The sequence below is a fragment of the Cheilinus undulatus genome, linkage group 6 (genome assembly GCF_018320785.1).
Source record: "Cheilinus undulatus linkage group 6, ASM1832078v1, whole genome shotgun sequence".
NCBI classification, from domain to species: Eukaryota; Metazoa; Chordata; class Actinopteri; order Labriformes; family Labridae; genus Cheilinus; species Cheilinus undulatus.
Window position 1 is genome coordinate 37,756,952 of NC_054870.1, and position 26,808 is coordinate 37,783,759.

General features: G+C 39.9%; 1 protein-coding gene across 2 annotated transcripts; it reads right to left on the reverse strand.

Annotated features, from left to right (window-relative positions):
- Positions 1–3,103: 3,103 nt before the first annotated feature.
- On the reverse strand, positions 3,104–26,521 carry ccar1 (cell division cycle and apoptosis regulator 1). Of its 2 annotated transcripts, none has more exons than XM_041789407.1 (26): positions 26,466–26,521; positions 25,172–25,333; positions 24,798–24,973; positions 24,543–24,674; positions 24,179–24,211; positions 23,881–24,077; positions 23,481–23,607; positions 22,861–22,980; positions 21,501–21,693; positions 21,171–21,315; positions 20,935–21,090; positions 20,602–20,827; positions 19,200–19,313; positions 18,734–18,900; positions 17,700–17,910; positions 16,429–16,512; positions 16,087–16,275; positions 15,433–15,624; positions 11,191–11,427; positions 10,962–11,091; positions 10,616–10,704; positions 10,382–10,522; positions 9,511–9,631; positions 9,033–9,215; positions 8,455–8,660; positions 3,104–4,147 (listed from the first exon to the last, which is right to left on the reverse strand). In XM_041789407.1, exons 2-26 carry the CDS (start codon positions 25,281–25,283, stop codon positions 4,064–4,066), a joined length of 3,765 nt encoding a protein of 1,254 aa, XP_041645341.1. In that variant the 5' UTR covers positions 25,284–25,333; positions 26,466–26,521; the 3' UTR covers positions 3,104–4,063. The 2 variants fall into 2 exon arrangements, with proteins under 2 accessions (XP_041645341.1, XP_041645340.1); XM_041789406.1 differs by lacking the exon at positions 26,466–26,521 and adding an exon at positions 25,920–26,380.
- Between the last annotated feature and the right edge of the window lie 287 nt (positions 26,522–26,808).

Sequence of the window (26,808 nt, forward strand, 5' to 3'; positions counted from 1 at the left end):
GAACAGAGGGTGTTAGTGGAAAAGAGTGATTTCCAAAGTGTCGACAGGGAGTGGGGGGTTTCAAACAAATCTACAAGTGTGAAGGAAAGGTAAGAATTAGTTAAACTAACAATGAGAGCTGTGTAAGGTCATGCCACATCTGTACATGCTCCATAACCGCACCCAAAAACTTCAGAGGTCTGATTTACATGAAAAGCAAGGATCAGCAGGGGGAGAGAAAATGGAAACGTGATCAGTTACTAAAGCAAACTCCTTCTTTCTGACCCTGTCTGCCCCCTCCCCTGGAAACTGCGACCCTGCATTGAAATGGGCTGATTGTCAGCAGAGCGGCCTGTGAGTTCAGCCGCTCTTTGATACCGGGAATGAGAGGGGGGTTTACAGAGGAGGGGTGGGGAAGCAACCACAAAAGCCTTCTGTTGCAGTCTGGGAGTGGGGTTACCTGCTCTGCTCTCTGCGGTGGGGTCTAATTTCAGCCGTCACATGTGCATGGATACGCATATGCATGTACTTCCAAAAACTCACACAAACAGCTGCTGCAGGAGTTTAAGGGTGGAGGAGCGTGCATGTGGTTCCTCAGGGAACAAATGAGGTTTGTTTGTCAAGCATTCACAGCTCAACACTGGGACAAAAGCAGCCACATAACCAGAGTACTGGGTGACACGTAGTCATTGTTCTGTAGGAAGTGTCAGAAATGAGCTGCTGGAAACAGACAGGAAGGTTTCTACCCTGAAAAGTTTCTCATCTTATGTGGACTCCAGGAGGAAAGGATACTGCGCACCAAGTCTCACATCTACTGGTGCAATTCTTAAAAGGAGGACACTGCCACTTATAAACCAAATAGATACAAAAGCTCTGGAAGAACCATAAGAAATCTATCAACACAAAAGAGAGAAGTTAACCACAACTTATTAAACCTGATGTCTGTATAGTGCTGCAGAGACTGTTCATCAGTCCATGAGAGCTGTTTGTAATGGGTATAGTGCAATATGCTACAATATGCAATATTCGAAGTATGTGTGCAAAACATGGCAACCCAAAAAGGGTGACAGAAAAGCATTATTTTTTTTTAATCAATCATGGTAAATATAATCTAGCTTTTTGACAAAAAAAAGTGAAAAAAAAAGTCATGTAAGATAAATGACAGTATAAATATTTGCCCCCCTTCAAGTCAGAATTCAGTAGACACAATCACAGCACTGAGTCTGTTGATAGATCTCAATCAGGCTTGCACATGTAGACACTGTAATTTTACTCCATTCTTCTTTGCAAAACTGCTCAAGCTCTGCCAGGTTGTGTGGGGTTTGGGCGGGAACAGCCCTTTTCCAGCCTTAAATCCTCTATTAGATTGAGGACTGGGCTCTGACTCAGTCACTCCAGAATATTCACCTTGTTAATCGTGAAAACAATTCTGTGTGGCTTTCGCTGTATGTTTTGGATCATTGTCTTACTGGAAAAGAAATGTTATCCCAAGCCACAGCTCTTAAGATTGTCCTCAAGGATTTTTCTGTATTTTTCCATGTTCATTCAACCTTCTACCTTTACAAGCCTTCCTAAGTCGGCTGTCAAGAAGCACCCCCACAGCATGATGCTGCCACCACCGTGCTACAGTGGGGATGTGTTTGTGGTGATGTGCAGTGTTTGGTGTTCCCCAAACTATGTTTCTTGTCTGATGGCAAAAAAAGCACCATTTTGGTCTCATAAGGCCAAAGAACGTTCTTCCACTTGACCATGGAGTCTCCCACACGCCTTTGGCAAACTCTAGTTGAGATTCAATATGAGTTTTCCCCAGCAGTGGCTTCCTCGTTGCCACTCTAACATACAGCGCTGACTGGTGAAGAACCCAGGCAACTGCTGTTGTATGCAGAGTCTCTCCCATCTCAGCTAATGAAGCTTGTTACTCCTTCAGAGTAGTCATAGGCATCTTTGTGGCCTCTCTCACTACTCTCCTTCTTGCATGGCCACTCAGTTTGTGAGGACGGCCTGATCTATGCAGATTTACACGTTCCATATTCCTTCCATCTTGATGATTGCTTGAACTGAATTCTGGGGAATGTTCAATGCTTTGAAATGTTTTGGTATCCATTGACTGACTTACACTTTTTGATAAACTTTTCTCTGAGTTGTTTGGAATGTTTTTTTTGTCTTCATGGTGTAATGGTAGTCAGGAATACTGATTAACTAGACCTCTATTGAATTAGGTCAGTCACTTTTAAGGGGGTAAATATTTATGCAGTCACATAATTTAGCTTATTTTATTTGACATTTCTTTATAGACATTTGTCTTGACTTGTAGTTGTAAGAAAAATAGTCAAGTACCTTAAAAACTCATTCTAATGATTATTTGTGTAGAGTGTTTTCTTTCCCATTGGAAAAACAAAGTAAACATGAAATGCCAGTCAGTTAAAATAAGTCTGATAATGGTGTCAGAACATGTGAAAGGAGGATGTCTGAAGGAAAGTGTGGAAGGAAGTGTGTTTCCTAGAGAAGGGAGTGGCGGGAGAGGAAGCAAACAGGGAATTTCACTGACAGGAGGTCACGAACACAAAAAGGAAACATCAGGAAACCAAAGCTCCAAACGGTCTACAAGAGAAAAAAACCTCCCTGCCCCAAAGATAAACTTGGAGACAATCTGCAACTGAAATTACACTGTTCCCACACATTACACGACATTTCTCTGCAAGCAGGGATACTTAGACAAAGCTAAAGGGATATTTCTGTATTTTTTGACATTAGTTTGTTTAAGGTACTTGGTATAGCAGTGGCACTAGTTTCCAGTGATTCCAGTGAGAATTACCCCTTTATGCAGGATTTGCTTTGGGAAGCTAAGCTATAAAGTGCTACAGATGTGTAGTTATTCTGCATAATTTAGCAAGTAAAAAAGAGGCAGCATTGTTGAACTTTGTCCATGACTTGCCCTGGTACTGAGGCTAATTATCTCAACTCAGTTCAAAGTGTTGGCTCTTCGTTCTCAATTTAACAATGAATTTTGCTGTCACTGGCATACACACTTATTCATAGAGCTTGTTTACAGGAGATGTTTTCACCTGAGTGAAAGTACATAACCACATTCAATATACAGACAAAAAGCAGACACCTGTTAGTGTTAAAATGGACCACTTTACTCTAGCACAAGACATCCATAGAGTACATTTCCAATAGAAAAATAAAATTGCCTGCTTTGGAGCACACTTGAATGTAATTGTGCCTCTCATCTACAACAACCCAAACAAATGCACACAGTTCAGAGATGGATTTGAAAATGTTCATGTCTTTGCAGCAGAAGTTCCTTCAGCAGAACACACATTCATTGAGCTTATCTTTTGGTTCATGTGTGGTTTTCTTCATCAGAAAACAAGACGGCTGCTCGTCACAGTAAACATAGAAACTGTCAATAGCGGTGCAGCAGTCGGTGGATACAGTCAGGAGATGCAGACAGAAGAAAGGTCCAAGAGAGGCAGGATCCATGCATAGCCATCAGTTTGAAAAACAAACTGGAAACCAGATAAACCAGGAAAATATACAAATGAAGTTTGTTTTTTTGAAAACAACTATACTGGAACAACTTGCAGAAAATTATGTCTGATGAAGCCCCTTCCCACCCTTTTCAATCCAAAATTAGTTTCTTTTTAAATATAGTTTTAATGCATTCTCTTGCACATAAATAGCATCGTTATTGCTCATTAGAAAAACTAAAATCTCAAACAAAAAGATCGGCTAAATTACTGGCATTTAAATCTACACAAAGGCGTTTTAATGGCCATAACCGACTAAAACAACAGCAAACAGTGAGCAACAGGACTTAACTCACCATAAACTATGAACAAAAGCGCTTCATAGCTTCCTCATAGTTCAACCTCTTTGTTAGAAGTTAGTCTTCAAAAAAAAACAAAAAAAAAAACGATTGTACACAGAGACTACAGTCAAGTGAACACAAGGGAACTAATTCATTTTTAATTTAAACAATAGGTCCAAATAAAACAAGGCCAAAATAAGCTTGTTCAGTGAATATTTACAATTCTTTAGATAATCACTGTAAGAGATTAGCTTCATTTGTATTTATCATTCATTCATCAGCTCCGTTTGTTTGAGATGTCCGTATGTGATCTCCACAGACTTCCTCAGCAGACTCTTCTTCTACTTCCTGATCCTAAAGAGAGAGATAATACCCAATTATATAAAAGACATCATCAAGAGTGGGAAAATCTTAAGTGTAAAAGTAAAAGCAGTGACATGAATGAGCTAGTTTGATTTAAAAAAATTACAGTCATTTATCATCCTGACTGAAGAAACATTACATAAATTATTACTAAAAGTAAATAAAGGTGTGAGTGAAAAGTGGACTCTGTATTTGAAAAACAATTAGTCTGTTATTTTAAAATTTATGGACAATGAAGTAATCATTAAACACAGACACGCACAACAATAACTTAGTCATGTAATTAAACACTCATAAGAAACAAAGAACCTCAGGTTTAGAAAACAAAAATAACTTTTTTTTAACTTCTGTTGCTCACATTTGACACTAAATCTATTACAATCTGCAGTTTGGTGTTCCTGCTCCATTTTAGCTGCCATAAGTTTTAGACACCACCAGATGTCACTGTGCTGCCGAGTCTGAAATCAAGGAAACTTCTCATGGGTTCATCCACCTTTGACTACTTTTGCATAACAGTTATGACTATTAATTAACAAGGTCAGACCAAATTAATATTTGACTTCACATGGCAATAGTCTAAGCAGTTATATCAAAATGTTTCCACAGTGCATTTTCACAACAACCTTGGAACAAAGCTCCACTTTCTTTGAGCCTTTAGACTAATACCATGAAGGCCTGATGTTACACGGGAAATGGTAAATGGATTTGAGCATGTATAACGCTTTTCTAGTCATCCAACTACTCAAAGTGCTTTTACACTGCAGGTCACACCTATCCATTCACATCCATCCACTCACACATTCATTCACTGATAGCAGAGGTTGCTATGGAGGATATTCATCAGTATAAGCTAATCCCATTTGTATGCTTCCATACCCATTAACACATCACTGACAGTGGGAACAAATTGGGTTAAATGTCTTGCCAAAGGGCACATCAACATGTGGCTGCCGCAGCTTGGGATTAAACCCACAACCTTCCTATTGTGAGACAACCAACTCTACCTGCTGAGCCACAGTGTCAGCCAAGAGGTGTGTCTGTGTCTGCATGTCAAGAGAGTATGTGCTTGGCACCACTGCTCCCCTTTTCACCTCTGTAACGCACATCACACATGGCCAATTTGGTCACCAAACTCAGGGTGAAGCTAGGTTTCTATAATACAAATAAATCCTGCTTCTCCCTCAGAGCGCATTCAAATCTTTTATCTTCTACCTCTATTTGATAATGATGTACTGTAAATGAGTGCTTCAGCCAAACATCCACAGTCTATAAATACTGTTTATCACTGTGCGCTGAGGTTTGTAGTCGCCTCACTCATCACTGAGACATGTTAACTGGTGGTCTTTGAGTGTTTGCAGGTAAACTCACTGGCTAACTCTGATTTACATGCTTTTCTTGGGATAGTTTCCCCTTATTTATATAACCTTCTTCAAAGAACTAAAAACCAGTATGGCTTGAAAAACCATGTCCCTCTCCACCAGCAGCGCCACTGCCAGTGTGTGAAGATGCTTTAACATGATAAATGAAATCCTGCTTATGATTTCATTTCAATTTGGGAAGCGACAAAGGCACTCAGAGCTGCATATATAAAGTTGTGCACTGGCTGTACTGTAATCCATGACAACGTGAATTTAAAAGTATTTGAATCCTTCTTTCTGAGTGTAGATCAGTGATTACAAATTATCAAGTTTAATAATAACCACACACGTGCATCCTGAAGCAGCAGCACCGCAAGGCACAACAAAACCATCCGATAGTTTTAAAAATGTTCAAACTTAATTTTACTGCTTTTTTATGTTAAACAGAAGAAGGTAATTGGTGCTGATGGTTATTTTAGGCACGGAAGTAGTCCCTAATGTTTTAAAAGCTTCCTTTGAAGTGAATTCGTGGCAGGACAGAGCTCGGTTGCGCTATGAGGAAACAATATTAAAGGCCAATCTTTTATCTGTTTAAAAACACACTGGACATAACTTAACATTCCCAGATCCCATATGATAATAGGTTATTATGTCTCATTTTAGCTCTGGAAGGAGCAGAGGGTAAAGAAGGGAAAAGGGCACACGTCTGTGTGGAGAGGAAAAGAGAGAATAGTCATTTGCACCTGTTTCCTGAAGTAAATGTTAACTTCTATGATAAACACTGTTAATCACTTACAGCACTCCCGTAAAAACGTCTCCCTATATACTTTGTGTTATTAAATGAAGCACTGTGGAGGCGTGCTCCCGCTCTGCTCAGTCATGCTATCATATGCTATATTTTTTTGGGTGGGGGGTAGTAATACCGCATACCCTGGTGAAATATGGGGAGGGAATGATGGTATTAAAAAACTGATACAGCCCAATCCTACTGACTGTAAATGATAGACAACGTGAAATCAAGAAACAGTGTCTGTTTTAAAATTTAGTAATTTCAATTTTCCACACTAAAATTGTGAACTACTTTTGCACTTTCTAAACTATTGTTTGTTTAACTTATCGTTTGTAATCTGTCTCTCAAATTTGTATTATTTATTATAACGTGTGCTGCTGATCTCTTGGCCAGGTCACCCTTGTGGAGATCTTGAGCTCAATGGGTCTTCATCTGGATAAATAACATAAATAACAGTAACGTCTCTGTTAGTACCTCCTGGTTTTAGTGATAGCATTCAGGTAACTACAGATAGTTCTGTATTTGGCAAAACCCAGAAATATGTTTGAGACAATTAATACTGCGATCACATCTCATCACGACTATGACATCACATCATTTTATCTGGTCACAGGTGCAAAAACATGAATCAGTTCTTCCAAGGGGGAATATTAGCTCAAAGCACATCAGCACTGTGAATCAAATTAAACTAAAATTCAATCATAACAATAACTACAATCACATTGAATTCTGATTTATATATTCAGAGAGCACATAAATAGCCAACGTGTCTAACCAGTCAATTCTAGAGTTAAGCTCAAGTCCAACACAAACATTAGCATGGATACTTGGAAATGCAAAACTGGTGTATCATCACAAATTATAGTCTGTGGATGTCCATAAAATTCTCTTTATTTCACTCAACACATTACTACACATTACTACACTACACATTTTTATAGATATATGATGACACACATGGAGGACCTGATTCAGGTCAGAGAATCCACAATTCAAGATAAACCTACAGGACTCCTGCAAGTCTATTAACCTTGCAAAGCAGATGAATTCGCCTGTTTCCGTGTTTCTCACCAGTGAATCCATCTTGCAAAGCCCCCATCTGAACAGACTGGGCCCGGTTAGAAAGTGACAGGACCAATCAGGAGTAAGGGGCAGTACTTTTGGGCACAGTAGGGTTGTGACATAAGCAGCAACAAGAGGCCGGTGCAGGTGGAAGAGATTAGCGTGCATGCCGCTATAGTGTCAGTTTTATCAGAACTTGATGACATTTCTTCAAAGAACAGCATTGAGCTCTTTTCTTTTCAAAAACAACAACTCATGTACTGACATGTCTATAGTCGCCATGGTTCGTGCATGCAGCTCTCTATGGAGTTTACTCCTCGGTAGCAGCACACATCTATGATGCCACGTTTTGTTGCTCTGATTGGCCTGTAAAGATGTAATGGACAGAACATTCATCCTCTGCCCTTTCCCTAACAGTGTCTATGGGAGGTTTTCCAGATGGATGTGTGAAACACATCCATCTGGTGTGTCAGGTTACAAGTCTATGATGAATAAATTAGAATACAGTTCAGACAGCGCTTTAATGAGAGCAGCAAGGCCATCACTCTGACATCTCTCCATTAGTGCATGTCCATGGGCATCCTGTTTGTGCATGTGTATTTACATGCAATTTAGCCTATGTGTGTGTAGGATGTTAAACAATAGTGTAAAACTGAATTTCCCTTCAGGTACTAATAAAGTATGTCTTCTTCTGCTTCTTCACCTTATATTCAGTCCAGCAAGGGGCCACCTTATCAGAAGTTTAAACTTCAAGCAGCATCAGCAGTGATGGTTTCTCCTGCTCATTGTGTGCATTGCAAAAGTGTGTGCATTGCAGCAACCAGGGTGAAAGAAATCTCTTTCCCTCCCCTCATTTTATTTTACTCCGTTTCAGATTTTCTGTTCTACTGTTTTACTAATTGTACACGTGTGTAATATATAATATGGCAACCTTTGACCTTTGTCTCAACTACAAAATACCATCACACTACTGGACAGATGATCCAGCTATTTTATATATCACATTTCTTAAAAGATGTGGGCTCATGTTTTGTATTAAAGGAATAAATGACTAAAAGAGAAATAGTGTGATTTTAAAAATGATTGACCTTATTCAGCAGTGCCATTAACCCTTTGACAGTAGACATCAAGGTGCTGGATGTTCTGCTAAGGTAGTCGTGGTAGGTTGTCTTCCGGTCCTCCACAGCCTTCAGGGTCTCCTCAGTTTGGCTCAGACTGTTCTTCAGCTCTTCTAGCTCTCTGGACAAAGCTTTGTTGGCTTGTTCTAGTTGTGATTTAACTTTTGCATCTTCCTCTGAAATAAATGACATGACATGACAAAGATGGAGATGATTACATTGAAACTAGGTTAACCTCCAAATACAGTGGTCACTAAGAAGCAATTTCACAACAAAACACAATCTTATATTTCTTCAGTGAAGCTTGATAATGGCAGACAAACAAGGGGCCGATAGGCTTTAAACCATTCGAACTAAATATGTTGGGGTTGGTATCATTGTACCAGTCCAGCTCTCAACAAAATTCACAAAAGGAGTTCTGAATGAACTGAGACTGAAATCTTTTGTAGCAAAACTCAAATTGAGCCAGATCATTGTCCAGATGGACTACTGACACAGAGTGTAGCTTGCATTCAAGATATCATAAAATCAATGAATTTTTTTTTTACCCATTTTGGCATCCTGCACCATGAGCTTCTCTTCTATCTCCTCTCTCGCTTTTTCACTCTTCTCTAGTTTCTGCAGCATGCTGCCGATGTCGACCAAGGCTCCATTATACACGATTAGATTACTCGACTCGCTTGCTTCTACCTGAGCACGAGCTTTTGGAGCTGGAAGAAGGCTTCGGTTACCTGACAGAGGAAGAGTAAAGAATTTCAAAATCTGGGGTGCAGATTGTAGGTTACCTTATGGTTGGGATGAATCCCATGTAAGAAAGGCTATAGTTTTCCAAACAGGCATTCCTGGTTGAAGTTTGACCTGCAGATTCTTTCCAGCATGCCTTACCCCACTCTCTCTCAACAATTTCCACTGCTATCCAACAGTTTGCTACAGCAGCTGTACACTGTATCTATACTTTCTGTCATTACTGATTTAAACTGTGGCAAATATACCATAAAAATCACAGAAACTCCAATGTAAGCTTACCTGTAATGTTTTCTATTTGGGCTTCATTAAAGGAAGGAATAGGTTCATCTTTCCCCCGGTCTGTCAGTTTACGATAATAACAAGACTCTCTCACCACTGGCTTGTTCAACAGCTTCTTTATCTGGGAACAGACAAAACACCCCATACCACATTTAGTTTACTGTCTAAGAGTAAGTAATAGCGATGGTCTTTAGTTAAAAATTTCAGATTTGGTTGAACATCATATTTCTTTCTAGTGGACTGTTCTAAAGGTAACAAAATTTAGTTAAGAGTCAAATTTGAGCACCATTTATGTGAAACAGGTACACAGTGAGTAAATAAAGTGAAGTTTGTTTTCAGAATGTCACTATCTATAGCAGCCCCTGCACTGTTGGTCTACCATCTTCTACGTAGGTTGAAGTCCACATTTCTGAATGTTGTCATTCATTGCTTGGTTTTATGCAAGTACGACTGTATACAGCTTGCATACAACTTCAAACCCATTTTCTAGATCAAAATATTGCTTGACCTTGCTGCTCTTACAAGATGCAATGCCATCAGATCACTGTTATTTACCCTTGGGTTAAAAATATCATGGCAGCAAGTAGTAGCCATTAACCAGAGCAACACTGGTTGCTGGTCGCTGCAAGCTTTTTTACAGTTTAAACATAGCATTCACAGGAATTGTAGACCTGAAATTATTTAAAATATTGAGAACTAGGTTAACAAACAAGTCACTCTGGTGATGACTACCAAGGGGTCAGGCGTTGGAATCATTCTATCATATATATTTAGCCAACTTATTACAAACATCACTAATTAGCATTGTGCTAGAAAAAGACAAAAGTGCACACAGCTGCAGAAACAGTGATTACTGGGGTGTTTTATTAACCTGAGCACGAGAGAGGTGGAGTCCCAGTGTGTACAAGATCTCCTCAAGGTCTCTCTCCAGCAAATAGCCGCAGTGGCTCTGGTCAAAGTAGACAAAAGCCATCAGCAGCTCCCTGTTGTGTGTGACCATCTGCTTCTTTTCCTGATGTGATGATAAAAAATATACCTTTAAAAACCTGTTATACATTACATATTTTCACTAAAAGTAGGATTTTATTAATAAGAGCAACCCCACCTTGTCTTTAGAGGATCTTTCTTTTGATGACTTGCGATCATCCTTACGGTCTTTCCTGTCTCTGTCATTGGAGTCGTCATCATCTTTGTCTGGGGGGAAAAAAAAAAAAAAAAAAGGTAAACAATAGTTAATGAATCTTTTAGTGATATCTGATTCAGTTTTGAATGAACTGGAAAGCAAGAAAATGTAAATATCTCAAGAAAAAAAGGCCTCAGAAAACTGTGGAAATTTTATCTATCACAGAATCAGCGTGGTGCATGAGTTCTCATCCTTGACCAAATCATTTTGTGGGGAATTAAAAAATAACCCACTGGTTTGAGTTAGAAGAAAATAGAAATGTCAGTACCATCATCCTCATCATCATCTGCATCTTCAGCCTCCATGGGGTCATATTCTTCTGCATTGGCTGTGCTGCCATCATCTTCGTTCTCCTCCTCATCTCGAGACAACTCCTTTTTTATAGTCTTGTCATCACACTGGTAAGAAGAGAAATATTAACAAAACTACACTTAACAAAACATCATTTACTGGGTAAATAAAAGACTTGAAACATCAGGTAGGTCGGATTAGCTTACCTTCCTCTTCTCTTCCTCGTCCTCTTTGGTTTTCTTTACAGCTGGTTCTTCACTCTCATCTTCTCTTTCCTTCTTTATTTCTCGCTTTTCAGCCTCCTTCTTTTCAGCCTCCTTTTTGGCTTTCTTCTCCTTTTCCTTCTTCTCATCTTTAGAAGGAAAAGCAGCAAGGGCTTTGTATATGCGATAGCCAAAGTCTCTCTGGAGCATCTCATTAAAAAGCTCAGCAAAAAGAGAAACCTGTTTAGAGAAATAGACGGCATATTAGCAGACCCAGTTGGCTTATATATATTACTATGGTGTATATGCAAGGGCGTGGCACAGGGGGGATAAAGCGTACTGATTACCAGGGCCCACAGGAGAAGGGGGCCCTTGAGAAGCCTGGAATCAAAAGTTCTTTATTCGTTTGTTTTTATATTTTTCTTAGTCATTAATGTCATTATCAAATCAAAGCCTCTAACTGAATTGGTCAAAAGACAGAAACTTGAATCAAATACAGTAGAATACATTTTTGAGGGCCCCCTGGTCCTCCCCTCAGAAAAGTCAAAATAGTGCCACATGGTCGAGTGGTTAAAGGCAGGCACTGGGCGGGCGGCCCGGGTTCGAATCCAGCCTGTGGCCCTTTACCGCATGCCTCTCTCCACTCTCTTCCCTGTTTCCAACTCTATCCACTGTCCTCCCCTATCTAATAGCGGCATGAAAAGGCCCAAAAATAAATCTTAAAAAAAAAAAAAAAAAAAAAAAAAAAAGCTCTGCGCGGTAGAACGAGCCCGGACGAGTTGAGAAAGGTGACCGTAAACAGGAGCAGTGATATTCCCTTCACAGTTAAAATTAGGCACCCAAATGAAAGAAATGAAAGAGAAATAAGGCAGAATGAGGGGAAAAGACTCATCACAAAGCTAGCTATATATTTAAAGAGAGGTGAGTGGTGACAGACAGGCCATTTTAATGCAAATACCAGGAGAGGAGCCCAGCTGTGGGACAATTTGGGTCTGTGAGAATGGCCACTTATTCTACTGAGAAAAAAGGGAAAGTGCTAATGTAACAGACTGTTCTGTGTTTGTTATATGTTTGCGTTATGGAGTTAATTGTCCTCGGAGAGTTACTGTAGCTGCAATAAAGCGTTTGTTGTTGTCATAATTTTGGCTCACTACACAGGTGTTCGTTACATCGACGCTGAGTTGAATAAAGTGGAAGCCCTGGTCCTCGACATTACAACTCTTTTTAAGGTTCCTTATTTTACAATTCATAAAAAAGCTCGAATACACTAATATAGGAATTTTCAACTGAGAAAATGATGTTAAGTCAAAAACATTTAAGATCGATCTCTTTGTGTTTTAACCCTTTGACCGCTGTATTCAGGTTGTTTAGAGAGGTCACAGGATGTGCTGCCTGCAAAGAGCAACCTTATTTAGTCCAAAAATCCGCTAACTCAAAGAATCCCTGATAAACACAGTATGAAGACAAAGGTCTGACTCAATCAGGGATCAGAACCAGTGGCTCCAAAGCCCTGCAGTACAAACCAGTACGGTCCTGTCCTGAGAATGAAAGAGGTCAGGCTGTGGGAGTTTTGTGCACATAAGAAGAAAAGCTAAGTTGTTATGGTCTGAGCTTTGCTTTTATACAACAAGAGGGGAGAAGGGAAATGTGAAACTAGATGATCTTGGATGAGTTTTAGGCAATATTACCTGTGCATTGGTAATGTTGTGTCAGTATAGAGAATAATGGAGAATAAAGATGGAAATAAAATCGACTACAGTTTGGAAAACTAAGACTAAGGAACCTTTAGTAGCATCACACAAGTAAAGGGAAGGGGAAAGGAGGCAAAGGGATCATCAGTCATGGGCTCCTTAGGCCAAAAGAACAGGTAAGCTCACATTTTATTGTTATTCTCAGCTGTGCTCTGATGTCTGAATAATTCATTAGAAGATTGATAAGTTTAATGGTGAAAAAGAGAATTACAAAGATCCTACTACATTTGTAGGTAGATGTATTGTGATTAAAAGCTTCTGGTTTCTAAATATTTGGGCCAAATGACTGTAGATATGGAGCTGTCCTTGGTGCTGAAGACTGAAGCTGTTTTTACACAGAGATTCCGCAATAAAGGTGAAAAGGAATGCCAGTCTCTGTTCTGCCACGAGCAATTCACACAAAGGTGTAACAGAGCCATGCATGCCCGAACTTACACACACACACACCCCAGCACCCCATAATCAGATGGCAGCTGCTGCCCAAGCTGCTGCTTTCAATGAAACTTGAAACTCTGGATTTCTCGGTTCAAAACTTTGTATTTTTTGAATGAAATACAGGGAAAATAACATGAACATTCATTTTGGACATTTAGATCCAACAGACTTTTTCCTGCATGTTTCACAGTTGGAGGTCTGACTTTAAGCAGTGTCACAGCACACGTATTTATGTCGGAGGTCGGAAACTTCAGAGTACCGAGCTCACTTGAACACATCATAAAACTTTTCAGACGCTGCTGTGAGTAGAGATGTGTCTGCTCTCTCTCCTCTCCTGTACAGAGTGTGATCAGCTCTCTAACCTTGCAGTCTCTCCAGTTAATCCACATTATTCTTTGTTTTATCCCCCTGTTGTTTCCTCTGATGAAATGCCGCTTGACTGAACCGCGCTGGTTTTTCAAATCTCCCGTTTATGGAGACAGCAGCGCACACTCGCCGTTGTGGAATGCCATAACATCCTTTCACACCTGTTGCGGCAAAGTCTGTTACGGCTCTGATACTACCTCTCGATCCGGATCAGAGGTGGGGCGAAATCGACCCCCCCATTGCGGAACGGTCACTTTCATAGAGAACGGCGTTGCAGAATGAAGGCGTAACAGACACGGAACAGAGAGGCAGTGTGAAAGTAGCTTAAGACTGACAGCTGTCAGAGAGAGAGAGTGAGGCAGAGATAGGCTCACTGTGAACAGCTGATTCTGCGCGTCTCCCTCTGTATATTTTGAGTGATTATTGAGTTGGAAATATATTTCTATAAATAGCTTTTGAAAGGTTTTTGGTGGATAACACATGATGAAAAAAGAAAAGGAGTTTATTTTCTATGTATAATTTTTCCGTGCTGTAATGTCCTGCAGAGATTATATTGTATGTTGTTTGGTTGTTCTGTGTTACTCATTTATTGATCAACTCAATCTCCAAGGTTTGAGGTCAAGCTTTAACATTTGATTTAATGTTGGTTAGGATTTTTAAAGGGGACGGTTTTTGAAAATTCCAGGGGGATTTTTCAATGTCAGTATGTCACTTATTTATTTTTTCTAAATTTACATCAGAATTCCGCTATGAAATCAACAGACCTATTCATGGGATTTTCCAAACAAGGGCTGTGGAAATATGTGACTGAATTTATCACTTATTTGCTTCTTTTGTGAGGGTCCAGAATTAAGTAGTAGTAATGAATGTTATTTCAGTTAGGCCCTCCTGATATTCTTACTGTTGGTGAGCTACAGACATTGCAAGGATTATTTGATGTTTTATTGGAACAGAATTAGGTGAGGCTGTTGTTAAAGATTCATAACTGGATAGCAACATGGCACCATGTAGCCTCACTAGCCTGTTTTATTGTAAGTTAACTAAGTAAGAGGCTCAATTAATTAATGCTTGTAGAAGATAGGGAAAAAAGATGCAGATGATAGAGAAGAAAGCAGAGAGAGAGCAAGATGAGGATGATGGGGAAGAAGAAAGGATAGAGAGCAAGATGAGGATGATGGAGGAGAGGAAAAGATAGAGAGCAAGATGAGGATGATGGCGGAGAGGAAAGGATAGAGAGCAAGATGAGGAAGATTCAGTAAAAGAAAGCAGGGAAGATGAAGGTTTTGTCTTAGGGTCGTGAATAGGAGGAGAGTTAAACAAAAACATATGCGGTATTGTCAGCATTTTCTAATGTGGGGGTCAGAAAGCTAAAATAGTATATTGTGTTAGAGGCTAATAAACACAAACTCTAATTTGAAGTAAATAGTACACAAAATTGTAATCTATCCTTAGTTTAAAAAAATCATTCATTAACATAGGGAAATCATGTAGTTAAAAAATACATTAAAATGCAAAGGATATTCGTAAATTGAAGTAAAAATTTTTGCTCAGCTGGCCCGCTGGCTATGGGGGGGTCCTGTGTAATTTTCTTTCTGGGGGCTCAAAATCCCTGTCTACGCCCCTGTATATATGCAGTAGAGTCTTCTTTAATCTTCCAAAAACACATCATAAAATACATGCTGCTCATTCTTACCTCAAATGAGTGCTCCTTGTTGTCTTCCAGTCTGTAATCCAGCAGCACACTCAGAGACATAACACTGCAGTCAAATTTGCCATTTTTTGCTGCCCAGTTGGGATGAACAAGAATGGTAGGCTCATCAGGGAGGATGTAGCGCCTTTCCCTCCTCTGGCGTTCAAGCTCCTCCTGTCTTTTCCTTTCCTCCTCCTGACAGAGTGACAAGTGAGAGCAACATTTAGAAAAAATATGTCTGTTTTTAAAAAGAAGTTAAACATTGAAATATTCCTAGATGCAGCTCACAGACATATATGTTGGAGACACCATTAAAAGTTTAATCTTGTGTAAACTAAGCTCTTCTAATGGCACAGTACAAATAACGGGCAGATATATGCCAAAAAATAAGATGATAGCAGCTGAAATATCCAAAACAAGGAAATTATCCCTCTACCGAGGAACAATGGAAAGAGATAGAGGAAATCTACTAAGGGCTGATATCTCTGGGCTTTATATGTACACAAATTTTGAAATCATCAATAAAAATGACAGCTAAAGAAAAAAACTCAATTACTTTAAATATTTTTCCCCCTAAATAGCATTCAGACTAGGTCTGAAAGGTAACTTGAGAAAAATCTCAATTACAATGACTAAATTCTCAACATTTCTCTGTACCTCTCTGTCTTCCTCTGCACGACATGGTTCCTCCTCCTCCGCTACTTTGGTCTCTGGTTTCTCTGGCTCCTTGGACTCCTCCACCTGCTCCTCCACCTTCAGCTGTTTGGTAAGGCGTGCAATCAGCTGTGATTTTAACCCCTTAGAGCTTAGAGAGCGACAATCAAGCTCTTTGCGCAGGTCATTTACCTAAAAAGTAAAAGATTGATTTGTATAGGTTATGACATTTTTTTCAAGTATGTTAACACAAATTGTTTTTTCCATTATATGTTACAGTTCATTAATTATTTAATCGTATTTTCTTGTCTTTTCCAGTGCTGAGGCATTCTCCTTGAGTCTTACCTTCATTGATTTTGGGTCAAGTTTAGCCCAGTGAGTGGGAGTGCTAACGTCCTTTGATTCGTCGTCATCCTTCTCCTCTTCCTCCTTAACAGGAAATCATTATGATAGAGACAGGCAGAGAGAAAGAAGAGGTGGGAAAGAAAGCCGTCAGTACAACTCTCTTGGCCTGAGTGAGCTTAAAAGTTGATCCGTGCAAGAAGCAAGGTCTCATCTGTCTTTCATTGTCTCGTCCTAGTGAGCTCTCGACTGTGTTTAAGTCCACTGCTACTGAAGCATACACAGGGAAGCTCTCTAGCTCTTATAAAAAACCAACAGAAATGCCCCCCAGCAGCCAATCAATCAATCTGTGGAACACAAAAAAAGGTAAAAATCAATGAGAGGTGTGTCAAAGGGATGTTGGGTACATCAGGTGAACTGAAGCTGGTCTCCAAATGGAGTGAGGATAGGGTGGCCCTACCATGGTCTATGACTGGGGGATTGGGTATTGCCATTTATGGATTTAATACACCTATGTCAGATAGAAGCCATCTGTCCTTCTGTCCAACCAACTGCCCTGGAAAAACCAAGCTCTACATAAAGTCCAAATGAAAATGTAGAATCCAACATCAAGAAAAGACAAGAAACAGGAGTTGGGGGAAGTTCTCTTTCTGAAGTAAGATGCTATTAAATTGATTTGAAAATGATAGAAAAAAAAAACACATTTCTACAACATACAAATTATTTACACGCAACTAAATCCACAGATTCCAGCATCGGATAATCACCTCTGACTTAAAGTTTTGTAAGATATTCCAGACTAGTGTTAAACCAATCTGCAACCATTCAAATTTGAAGCAGATAAAGCAAGGATTTTTTAAAGAAAATGCATAGCCAATGAAAAAGATTACAATGAATTATCACACCCAGATAAGCACTCAATTATGAGGCATTTAAGGAGCTGGAAGCTGTTTTATTAGATGCGATCAGGACCTACACAACACAACCTAGTCTCATTGCTTCCACTGAATGTGTCTGCTGGATGTGAGGGAAGGTGGATGTGCTGATGGAGGAATGGAGGAGTTGGAGCAGAGGAGAAGGGGACAGGTGGAGGTGTAAACAGAGGAAGTCTAGGTGAGGTTTGGTGGAAAAATAATCTCTCTGTGTTAGCATCTGTCTGCGTGAATGGTGAGGTGTGCTTTGTGTCTGATGTGTGTCTGGGCTTTGTTTTTTGTAATTCCTGTGCCTTCCTGTGAGAAGCGGAAATGAGAAGAGAGGGATTAGCGGTTCAGTGCCTGTTCTCCATCCGCCTCCTTTCGCTCGGCCGACAGCTTCTCAGCCAGCTGCTCCCGGAGTCGCCGTGACAGCACCTCCCACTCTGAGCGGGTAGGAAGACAATGCCAAACATCCGGAAGAAACAAAACCACTGTCTCCACATGAGCAGGGACTGTCCGCCCCTTGTGTGTCTCCTCCGGCCGATGATAGCGAATCTCTGCAAAACGATACCTGTCGCAAAGGAAGAAGGTGCATTGGAAAGAAACATTCTGGTCAGGATACAGTATAAAAGGCAAGCCTTTCTAGGGCAAGCCTTCTACAGCTACTCCCTCCCAAGAGGTCACTGAATGATTGAAAACATCATTGCAGTGACCCTTATCCCACACAACACAGCGACAAATGGGCCCAGTCTGCAGCTCTCCAACTGTTGTCACAGGTTACGGCAGCCATTTTGAGAAAATTGACAGACAATCACATAAAGTAGATCACCCCCACCCCCCAAATTCATCCCCATTATAGCTTCAGCCAATTATAGATGAGTGTTCTGCACTTAACCTAGGATACACTTAATGCACTACGTTAGGGTTGTGCAAAGAGAGACAGAATCCACAGGACAGTGAAAGCCAGTTAAATATGTAAGATATTTAACAGAGAAAATAGACATAAAAAAATAAAACACAGTAGTGTCTTCTGGTCCAGGCTTCTGCTTCCAGCCAAAGTCCATGCTTTGTATTTTTTCACATTGAAATATGCGTATTTATTTAGAGAATGACAGAAAGAAAGAGCCAAGACGACAACACACAAAAGGCAAAAAAGACTGCAGCACAACACAATAAAAGTAAATGATATTTAGCAAATCAATAACACACTTCCCATTAATACAATAAGAAAACAAAAATGTCAATCAACATATCAAGGGTGGGATTTAGTATAAAAGTTGTAAGATTAAGCAGCAGATTTTGTTACTCAATTTAAGATTTTAGTATCTGCTGAGCAAAGTTTTTAACAGGAAATCTATAAGAAAAATAAAACAGATGAGAGTAACAGCTCTTACCACTGAGTGCACAGACTAAGGTCAATGCCTGTGAGTGCCTTGCAACAGCGTATGGCTGTCTTTATTAGGACAGAAGGATCCTTCTCTGGGTCAGCTCCATCCAGAGAGGGAGACCAGTGACCACCAATGGCCATGGCCTCATCTTTACCTCTCATTCCCACCAAAAACTAAAGGAGAAAAACAGACGGAGCACACACAGCCACAGAATAAAACAGGTTAGATGGAATGGGGTATGAAAATATGGATGGTGGTGAAAAGTGGAAAAAGGGAGGAAAAAAAGGAAGGGTAGAGACACAGAGAGAAAAAGGTCAGCAGCACATCCAAATGATCACAAATCTGAGGGGTCACAAGATGACCAACCTCAGTTTGGAATTTCCACATTGTGAACACTCAGCAATGGAATAGGATCATGACATCATTGTCAGCATTGTTGGTTGAATCAAGCACACAAAAGATGTGTTTGTACCTTAATGAGCCTAGCAGGATGTTGGAAGGAGTCTTTGACTTCTTGGGAGTCCTCTGCCAGGGCACAGGACTTGTGATAGAGCTCCTCTATACTGGGGTTAGCCAGTAGCATCACCTATAACATTGAGAGACCAAATCAGCATTATTACTGTTCATTATTTATTCAGCTATTTTTATTGTTATTTTGTCTTCAGTACTATTTTTTACTGTTACTATTGTTACCACTTTTGTTATCTCTCCTGTTTGCTAATGACAAATTTACTGTGACAATTGGGGGAACTTTTTTAAATTAAGTGCCAAAACTCAAATGAAAGAGTGTTGAAAAAAAGATACCAAATCAGAGATAAAATCCTTTTAATATTTATGAAAACACAAGTTATACTATTAATTTTTCTATAATAAAAATTCAATATACACATGATAAATGACTTCAAGTACGAATTCTTTTTGCAGCAAGTTTAACTGCATTTTATGTTGAACTGCTCTCCAGTCATTGCTTGATAATATGCACTAAAGGTAGATACTGCACATGTATATGGCTGTATTTATCTTCTTTTTTTACTTAAAGCAACCACATTTGAAAAAGGAAAAAGATAAAGTTTTACTTCCATGTTTAAAATTTATGTTTGACAACCTCCAGCCCATGCAGCATGTCAGACAGTGAACCAAAGCACCTGCATCTTTTTCTCTGCTTGTTCATTTAAAATGAATAACATTAAACCCTTTGTCTTGTTAACTTCAAATTAGTATAGATGAGTTTAAAAAACTGAAAAGAAAAAAATGACGTAAAAAGTATGTAAGTGCACCCAGTAGAGCTGAATGATTTTGGAAAATAATCCCCCCCCATGTTGCAATTGTGGTTTGATATGCGTTATTCCTTAACTTTTTTTTTTATTCCAAAACAACGACTTAGTAATTGCTTAAAAGTTTTTAATTCTGAGGATACTGACTAGTATTGCCAATTGGATATGAATTATTGCATTAAAGGTTTTGGTTATTCTTATATTTATTAAGAAAAAAATTAAAAAATGAAGGTAGGATTTTTTGTGTATTCTTAAAAAATGGCACCTGAATGATTGCATGATATATCATGCATAATATTTCTGTTGCAAAAAAAAAAAAGTTTATAACTGGTATTTTGACATAAATTTCAGGTCAAAGAAATACTGCACCTTTTGCAATTTGAAAATTGCAGCAGGCCATACTGTGATTTAATCTAATTTTCAATTAGCCCTAGTATCTGGGTGAAAAGTTTTCATGTATGGCCACCCAGTTGACAGCTGCGGTTTTGGAAATTTCTGCAGCAGTAGTTCAGAGATTCTTGCAGCTCAAATAACTTATAAAATGTATCTTAAAGAATATAAAAGACATTTGTGTACTTTTGTTCAATTTCACTCTCATACCTTTGCACTGTAGGTGTGGTTAGCATCTGGAGGGTCCAGCACAGCTGTATTCTTGACAAAAGGATCCACCTCTTTGTGCAAGATGTGGAAGTTACAGGCATTACTAAACTGGAAAGGTCTTGTCATTGGGAAGGCATCCACCCATGTGAAGACGGCATCAAAAAAGTCACTGGGAATGTAGAGGCTCTGATAGCGTCTTCTCAGCTCCATCATGTCACAACTGGAACTACAGAACCAAAAGATGATGTTAGTACTCTAACAGAATGTATAATCTCACTACGGACCACTTTACCTACAGCACAACAGCAGGGATATAGTTAGGTTTTTACTCACCCATCTAAGCTGAATTTTGAAAACTGTACAGTATAGCGAGGAACCACCCTGCGGGGCCGTCGAGGTGAGCGTTCGCGTCTCGGAGAACGTTCTCTGGAACGCTTCCGTGTGGGTGAGCGTTCACGTGACCGTCTGCGCTCACGATCTCGGTCTCGGCTGAAATTAAGAGCAAAAACACAAAGCTTAACAAAAAAACACTAATATATTTTTCTGGGTGATTTTTATCATCAACTCACCTGCGTTCCTCTTTAGTCCTCAGGATGAGCTCAGGGCCTCGATCATTGCGACTTGGGAACCGAGGTGGAGGCTCGATTCGTCGGACTGGCTGTGGCTGGGGCATCATTCTTACTGGAGGCTGAAGCAGACCTCCAGGAAAGACATCTAAAGACAAGGGAAATAATGCCATGTAAATTACTGCTCAGCTGTCCAAACATACTTCAAAGACAACTTTTAATCTTTTGTCTATGTCACATCACATTGTTTCAAAGAGGGTAGTGGTTGGCAGCATTTATCGGTCAGCTTATACCCCAAACTAAGTAATTACAATGCACTGATAAATAGCTCACCTTTAGGGGGAGGCTGTGGCAACAGAGGCTGAGGAGGGTTTTGGAGGAGAGGGGCTAGAGAGGCAGCAGACAGCTGGGCCTGCAGCAGAGATGGAGGAGGAGCCTGGGCCGGAACACTGAATGTATTTGGGGGAGGTAGCGACTGCAACATGGTGGGTGCTGTCTTCATTATACTAGGAGGTTGTGGCTGGCTCTGGAGAGAAAGAAAAGGAAAATGAAAGAAGTTAATCTATGTTTAAGAAAAATCTGCTAGAATCTACAGTTACATGTAAGATGAACTAAACAACCAGTTAGTCACTGCCTTTTCTGCTTGAATGGAAAAAAGTAATAATCTTCCCAGGTCAAATTAAACACTGGGAACGAAACAAAATCCAAGGTTCACTTCCCACATTTTGTTTCATACTTTAAGATGTGATGTCTGCATTTAGATAATGAAAAGGCATCACCAGGTCTGCCGTTCCCTCAACCTGTATGTGACTGCATGTGACTATGACTGAGATGGCATTTGATGTATTTTGTGTGCCAAGTTTGACAAAGTTGCTCTAAAGCTCAATACTGTCAACAGAAAAGATGGTGTTGCTTTCAAATCTGAGGCACTTGTATAACCTGTTCCTTGAATTAAAATGCAACAATGTCACCTTGCTCTGTAATGAAAATTGTGCTGAATTTTATTTAAACTGTGTCACTGCTAAGTAAGACGCAATTCAATTAGTGGAGTACTGATTTAGTTGTACTTGAAAATTAAACCTTATGCCCAAGTGTTCTGTGCATGAGCACAACCTTTTAATGATGTATTTAAGAGATCTGAATACTGCTGGAGTGGAGGTATAGTCCCAAACACCCTGCATGCTAGAAAAAAATGACAGTTCCACACTTAGGACTGATCTTATTTTACCAAAAATCTGTTCAAGATTTACTCTTTAGATCTCACTTTGTCTTGAAGCCCCTGTCATTTGAAATGTACCCTGTGGAGAGATTTACTTATAATAGATTAAGAAACCCAAAGTTCAAAAACACCTATGAAACAAAATCAACATCTCAAGCAGGATTAGATTGTTCTACAACCAAAAAAAGGTTGGATCCACAACAAAGGCACATTCAAAAAATATATAAATAAATAAATAAATAAAAAGGCAATAGTGTGTAATGGTTTCAAATTAAGCCACCTTGCAAAAAGAAAGGTAGTGTTAAACTACTCTAAAAAGTGGTTTTGTTCATAGGCAACAACAGCAAACTAAGAGAATAAGTCAAATCTGCAGTTAAGAACAGATGATTGCCATGAATCAGATGACCAACAAAGCCAGGAAACAAAGGAAAAATCTAAGAAAGAAACTGAGTAAAGAGATGGTTAGGGGGTTACATTTTGTCTGTTGTCCGCAGTAGAGTGCATGTCTGAGTAGCGCAGCTGCATCCCTGGTTCACTGTAAAGGCTGCCCAGCTGTGGGGAAGCTTGAGGTAAAGGCTGAGGCTGCTGCTGATGCTAGGAGGGATTGAGAACACAACAGTCAAAAAAATACCAGGAAGGCACACGAAAAGATCACATCTGAAAAAAAATAAAAAAATATACAAATTAAAAAAAAAAAATCAAGAATATCTACAATATAATATTGTCACCAGCCACCAGTATCTAAAATGAACTTGATACCAAAACTGCTGACAGGTTCTCATTTTCTGCATATGGCTTCTGCCATAGCAGCAGAACAGTTATGTTCTTATGTAGGTTCAAATGAATGGAGGAAATTAAGTGAAGGACAGAGGCTAATAAACATTAAGTAAAATGGTCAAATTTAGACACATTTCTTGGTTTTGGAAAAATTTAATTCAGTGATTGAACATATTCTAAACTCAGAGAAACATTTTGATTTGTCAAATTTTCCTTAAAGGCATTAAGAATACACAAAGCCCCCTAATTTGTATTAGTGTGTAAAAAAATACTTTCTCTATTTCCCAATGACTGATGCAACCTTTGTGTGGCCTCACCGACTGATTTGCTAGCTGAGGTAAGGTCTGGATGCGCTGGGCGTTCCACTTGAAGGGCATGTTGGGGTTGTACACAGCTTCCACTAGGACCCTGTCACCCACCTGGGGAGTCTTCCCCTTCACAGCACTGAAGAGACAGAGGACAGTATTCAGGCATCTCTGAACATAACTATCTACCAGGAAACACCAGCTTTAGGTTTACAAAAACTGCCTTTATCCACTAAAAGTGTCTGTTAAAGCTACGAAATAAAGACCCAGGTAATGAACAGAAAGGCAGTGTTAATTTTGATCCCCAGCAAGAAAACTATACGTAGCAGCATACAGAGCATTTATCTTCATGATGCCAAATTTATGATTTGTCAACAAACAGCAGTAAGTCGCCAAAGTCTTAATTTTTCACCTTAGCTGAAAGAAGACATCTTCATCTACAAAGCCAAATGTGTCATGTAGCTTGTTGACGACTCCAGTGAAAACCCGCTGCTTCTGTGGCTGCGTCTGCTGTTGGTGGCTTGAACGTGGTGTTGGATAGGATACAGTAATCTGGGCTGTTTGCTGGGGGTTGGACAGGCTTAAGCTGGTGGGCAAGGCAACTGGGGGCTAAGTCGGGGAGAGGAAAAAAATATCTATATAGCTGCTGGTATTTACAACATTTTTTGGCAGACACAAATATAGCAGATGGGTAAGTTTCTGCACACTACCTGAGAAATCAGAGCCTGCTGAGGCTGTGGGAGCTAAAAGAAACAAGGAAAAAAAGAGTGAGTATTTCTTGACTTGATAGCAGATTACAGTTCTCTTTAGCCCACAGTTGGTGATAAGTCGTGAATTCTTCTAGAGGTAACAAGATCTTATTACACTACATAAATACATACTGCTCCTTGAGAACTGTAATCCAATAACCCTTGCAGAACATTCACATGATCTGCCTTGTGAAAATGAGCCTTAATGCCTATGTAGCTTATTTTAGAGACTCTAATCAATCCTGATATATTCTCCAGGTGCAGAAGGATGAGTGGACAAAATAAGAAAAAATATGGCAAAGAGCAAAATGAGACAGTGGTTCACCTGATGAGGTACATTGTACAGTTGTTGTTGAGGGGGTTGCTGGGGAGGCTGCTGCTGTTGCTGTTGTTGCTGTTGCTGCTGTTGTTGTTGCTGCTGTTGCTGATATTGCTGGAGAGCAGTATTGATCTGCGACTACATACATTACAAAGAGATGGGAGGGACAGAAGTTTGTTCAATGGTTACTATTATAGAAAAAGCAAAATATATTGATTTTTAAATCATTCTTCAGTCTGTCTGTTTCCTCCAGTGACTGACCTGCTGTAATGCTGCAGCAGCTGCTGCTGCAGCCTGCTGTTGCAAAGCAGCAGTTTGCTGAGACAGCTGATAGTTTGCAGCAGACTGGTTACTGAGAGAGACTGCAGCCAAAGCAGACTGCTGAGAGTAAACTGAGGGAGATGCGCCCAGAAGCGATGGCTGCTGCACACCAAGAGCTGTGAGGAGAGAAAATAGCATAAGCATGTGGGAAAATAGCATCAGTGACACACCTTAGGGTAGAATAGAAAGGGGATCTCGTTGGCAAAGGAATGAGAAGAAAATCCACAATCAACTATGCCATATTAAATATGAGAAACTGTGCAGATTATAAGATGAGAAGGAAAGAGCCCAAACTCCTGCTTTGCTCTACTCACAGTGCAGACTGTTGAGGTCAAGAGACTGTCCTGAGTGGCCTGGCTGGGACACCGCTGTGGTTGCAAACTGAGTTGCCCACGGCGGATTCTTTTGTCCCCCAAATTGGGCCATGGCTCACACAGGTAAAGGGCAGTCTCTGCTCACAAGGCTGATGCTTGGCACTGAAAACAAAGACATGAACATAAACCTTATTAGTTAAAATCAGGAAGATAGTGAGAATTACATTATTGTGTTCCTCTGTATTCCTCCAGAAGCATAACTGTTTGGGTGCAGAATACCTGTGTGGTATGTGTGAGAACGACGTGATTAACTGATAATACCCTCAAACCACTGTTCAAATTAAAACGTGAACTCCCCCCTCACTCAGTGCTGTTTGTAAATGAGGTTCCCGGCAGCTGTGTGTTCATCTACAGCAAACGAGCAGAGCGTTTTAAAGATGTCATGATGTCCAATGTTGCTCTCAGCTTGCATAAGAAACTACTGTCGAGGTGCCAGAGACAACTTTTTTACTCTTTTTAAAGCACTATGTCCTCATTTGAATGCAACATGAAGCACCGGGCACGTTGTTTATATCGGATAAACTGTAATACAACACCAATTAAAACTACAAAAGTTCCTGTGGTTGTTTCTAAAGCTTGATGCCATTAGCTTAACGTTGGTGGCTGAAATAAGCCATTTGATATAAAGACGTAACTTGTTCTTACGCAGCAGTAACCCTGGGGTCGTTATATATCAATATTTGTTTACCGGGCTTTCTGCTCTGCTCCGTCGAAAAGGAACTGCTGACTCGACAGGTTCATCGGCTGACAGTCTTGCTAACGTTAGCCACTTTAACTGTCAGAGGCTACAGCAGCTAACATGGCTAACACTTTAGGTACGCGAACAGTCTTCTTTTGGTGATGCCATGACTAACAGCATCCTGGTAAAGTTTCAACCGCTTTTCGTTTTGTCAGTATCATTGAAGTGCGCCTTGTCCGTCTATTAAAAGATTAAAAACACGGCATAAAAATGATAAAGATACATTGGCTAGCTAACAGCATTCGCACGTCGTTAGCTTTGTTGCCAGATTAGCCTCGTGCAGGATTTGTTATCGACCGAGAGGCCCGACCGACCGTTGGCTGTCTGTTGCAGATGGCAGTAAACGGTTAAAGCTTGAAAAGGCGTAGTATCACACATTCACTAAGGACTTCATGTTCCCTGTGTGTTGTCAATGGTTTCTCTTCAACTTGCACTAAAAAGGCGTGGAAACCAACGTAATACGCCTTTCAATTAAACATAGTCAACACGGCTTACCGTTGTCCCCTGCACCGGCCGATGTAGAGTGTAGACTAAAACTGCGCATGCGCGAGCTACACGACCCAGTCCCTGCTTTAGGGAGCCTGAGTTCAACGGGTTTTTGTGTGTTTATTTGTTAAATAGAGTCTGCACGCACACCACATGACCAAATCTAAGGTATAAATTAAAAAAAAAAATTCAGAATACAGACTAGGATTAAAATAACCCATTCATTGCTGTTATACCCGTAGAATCAGTAGAGTATGTAAAGTCTTTAACATTACAATAAAGAATACACAACACAGAGATTTCAAACATTGAAATTTGTTTGACTTGCTATAGTACATATTAGACAGGGCAC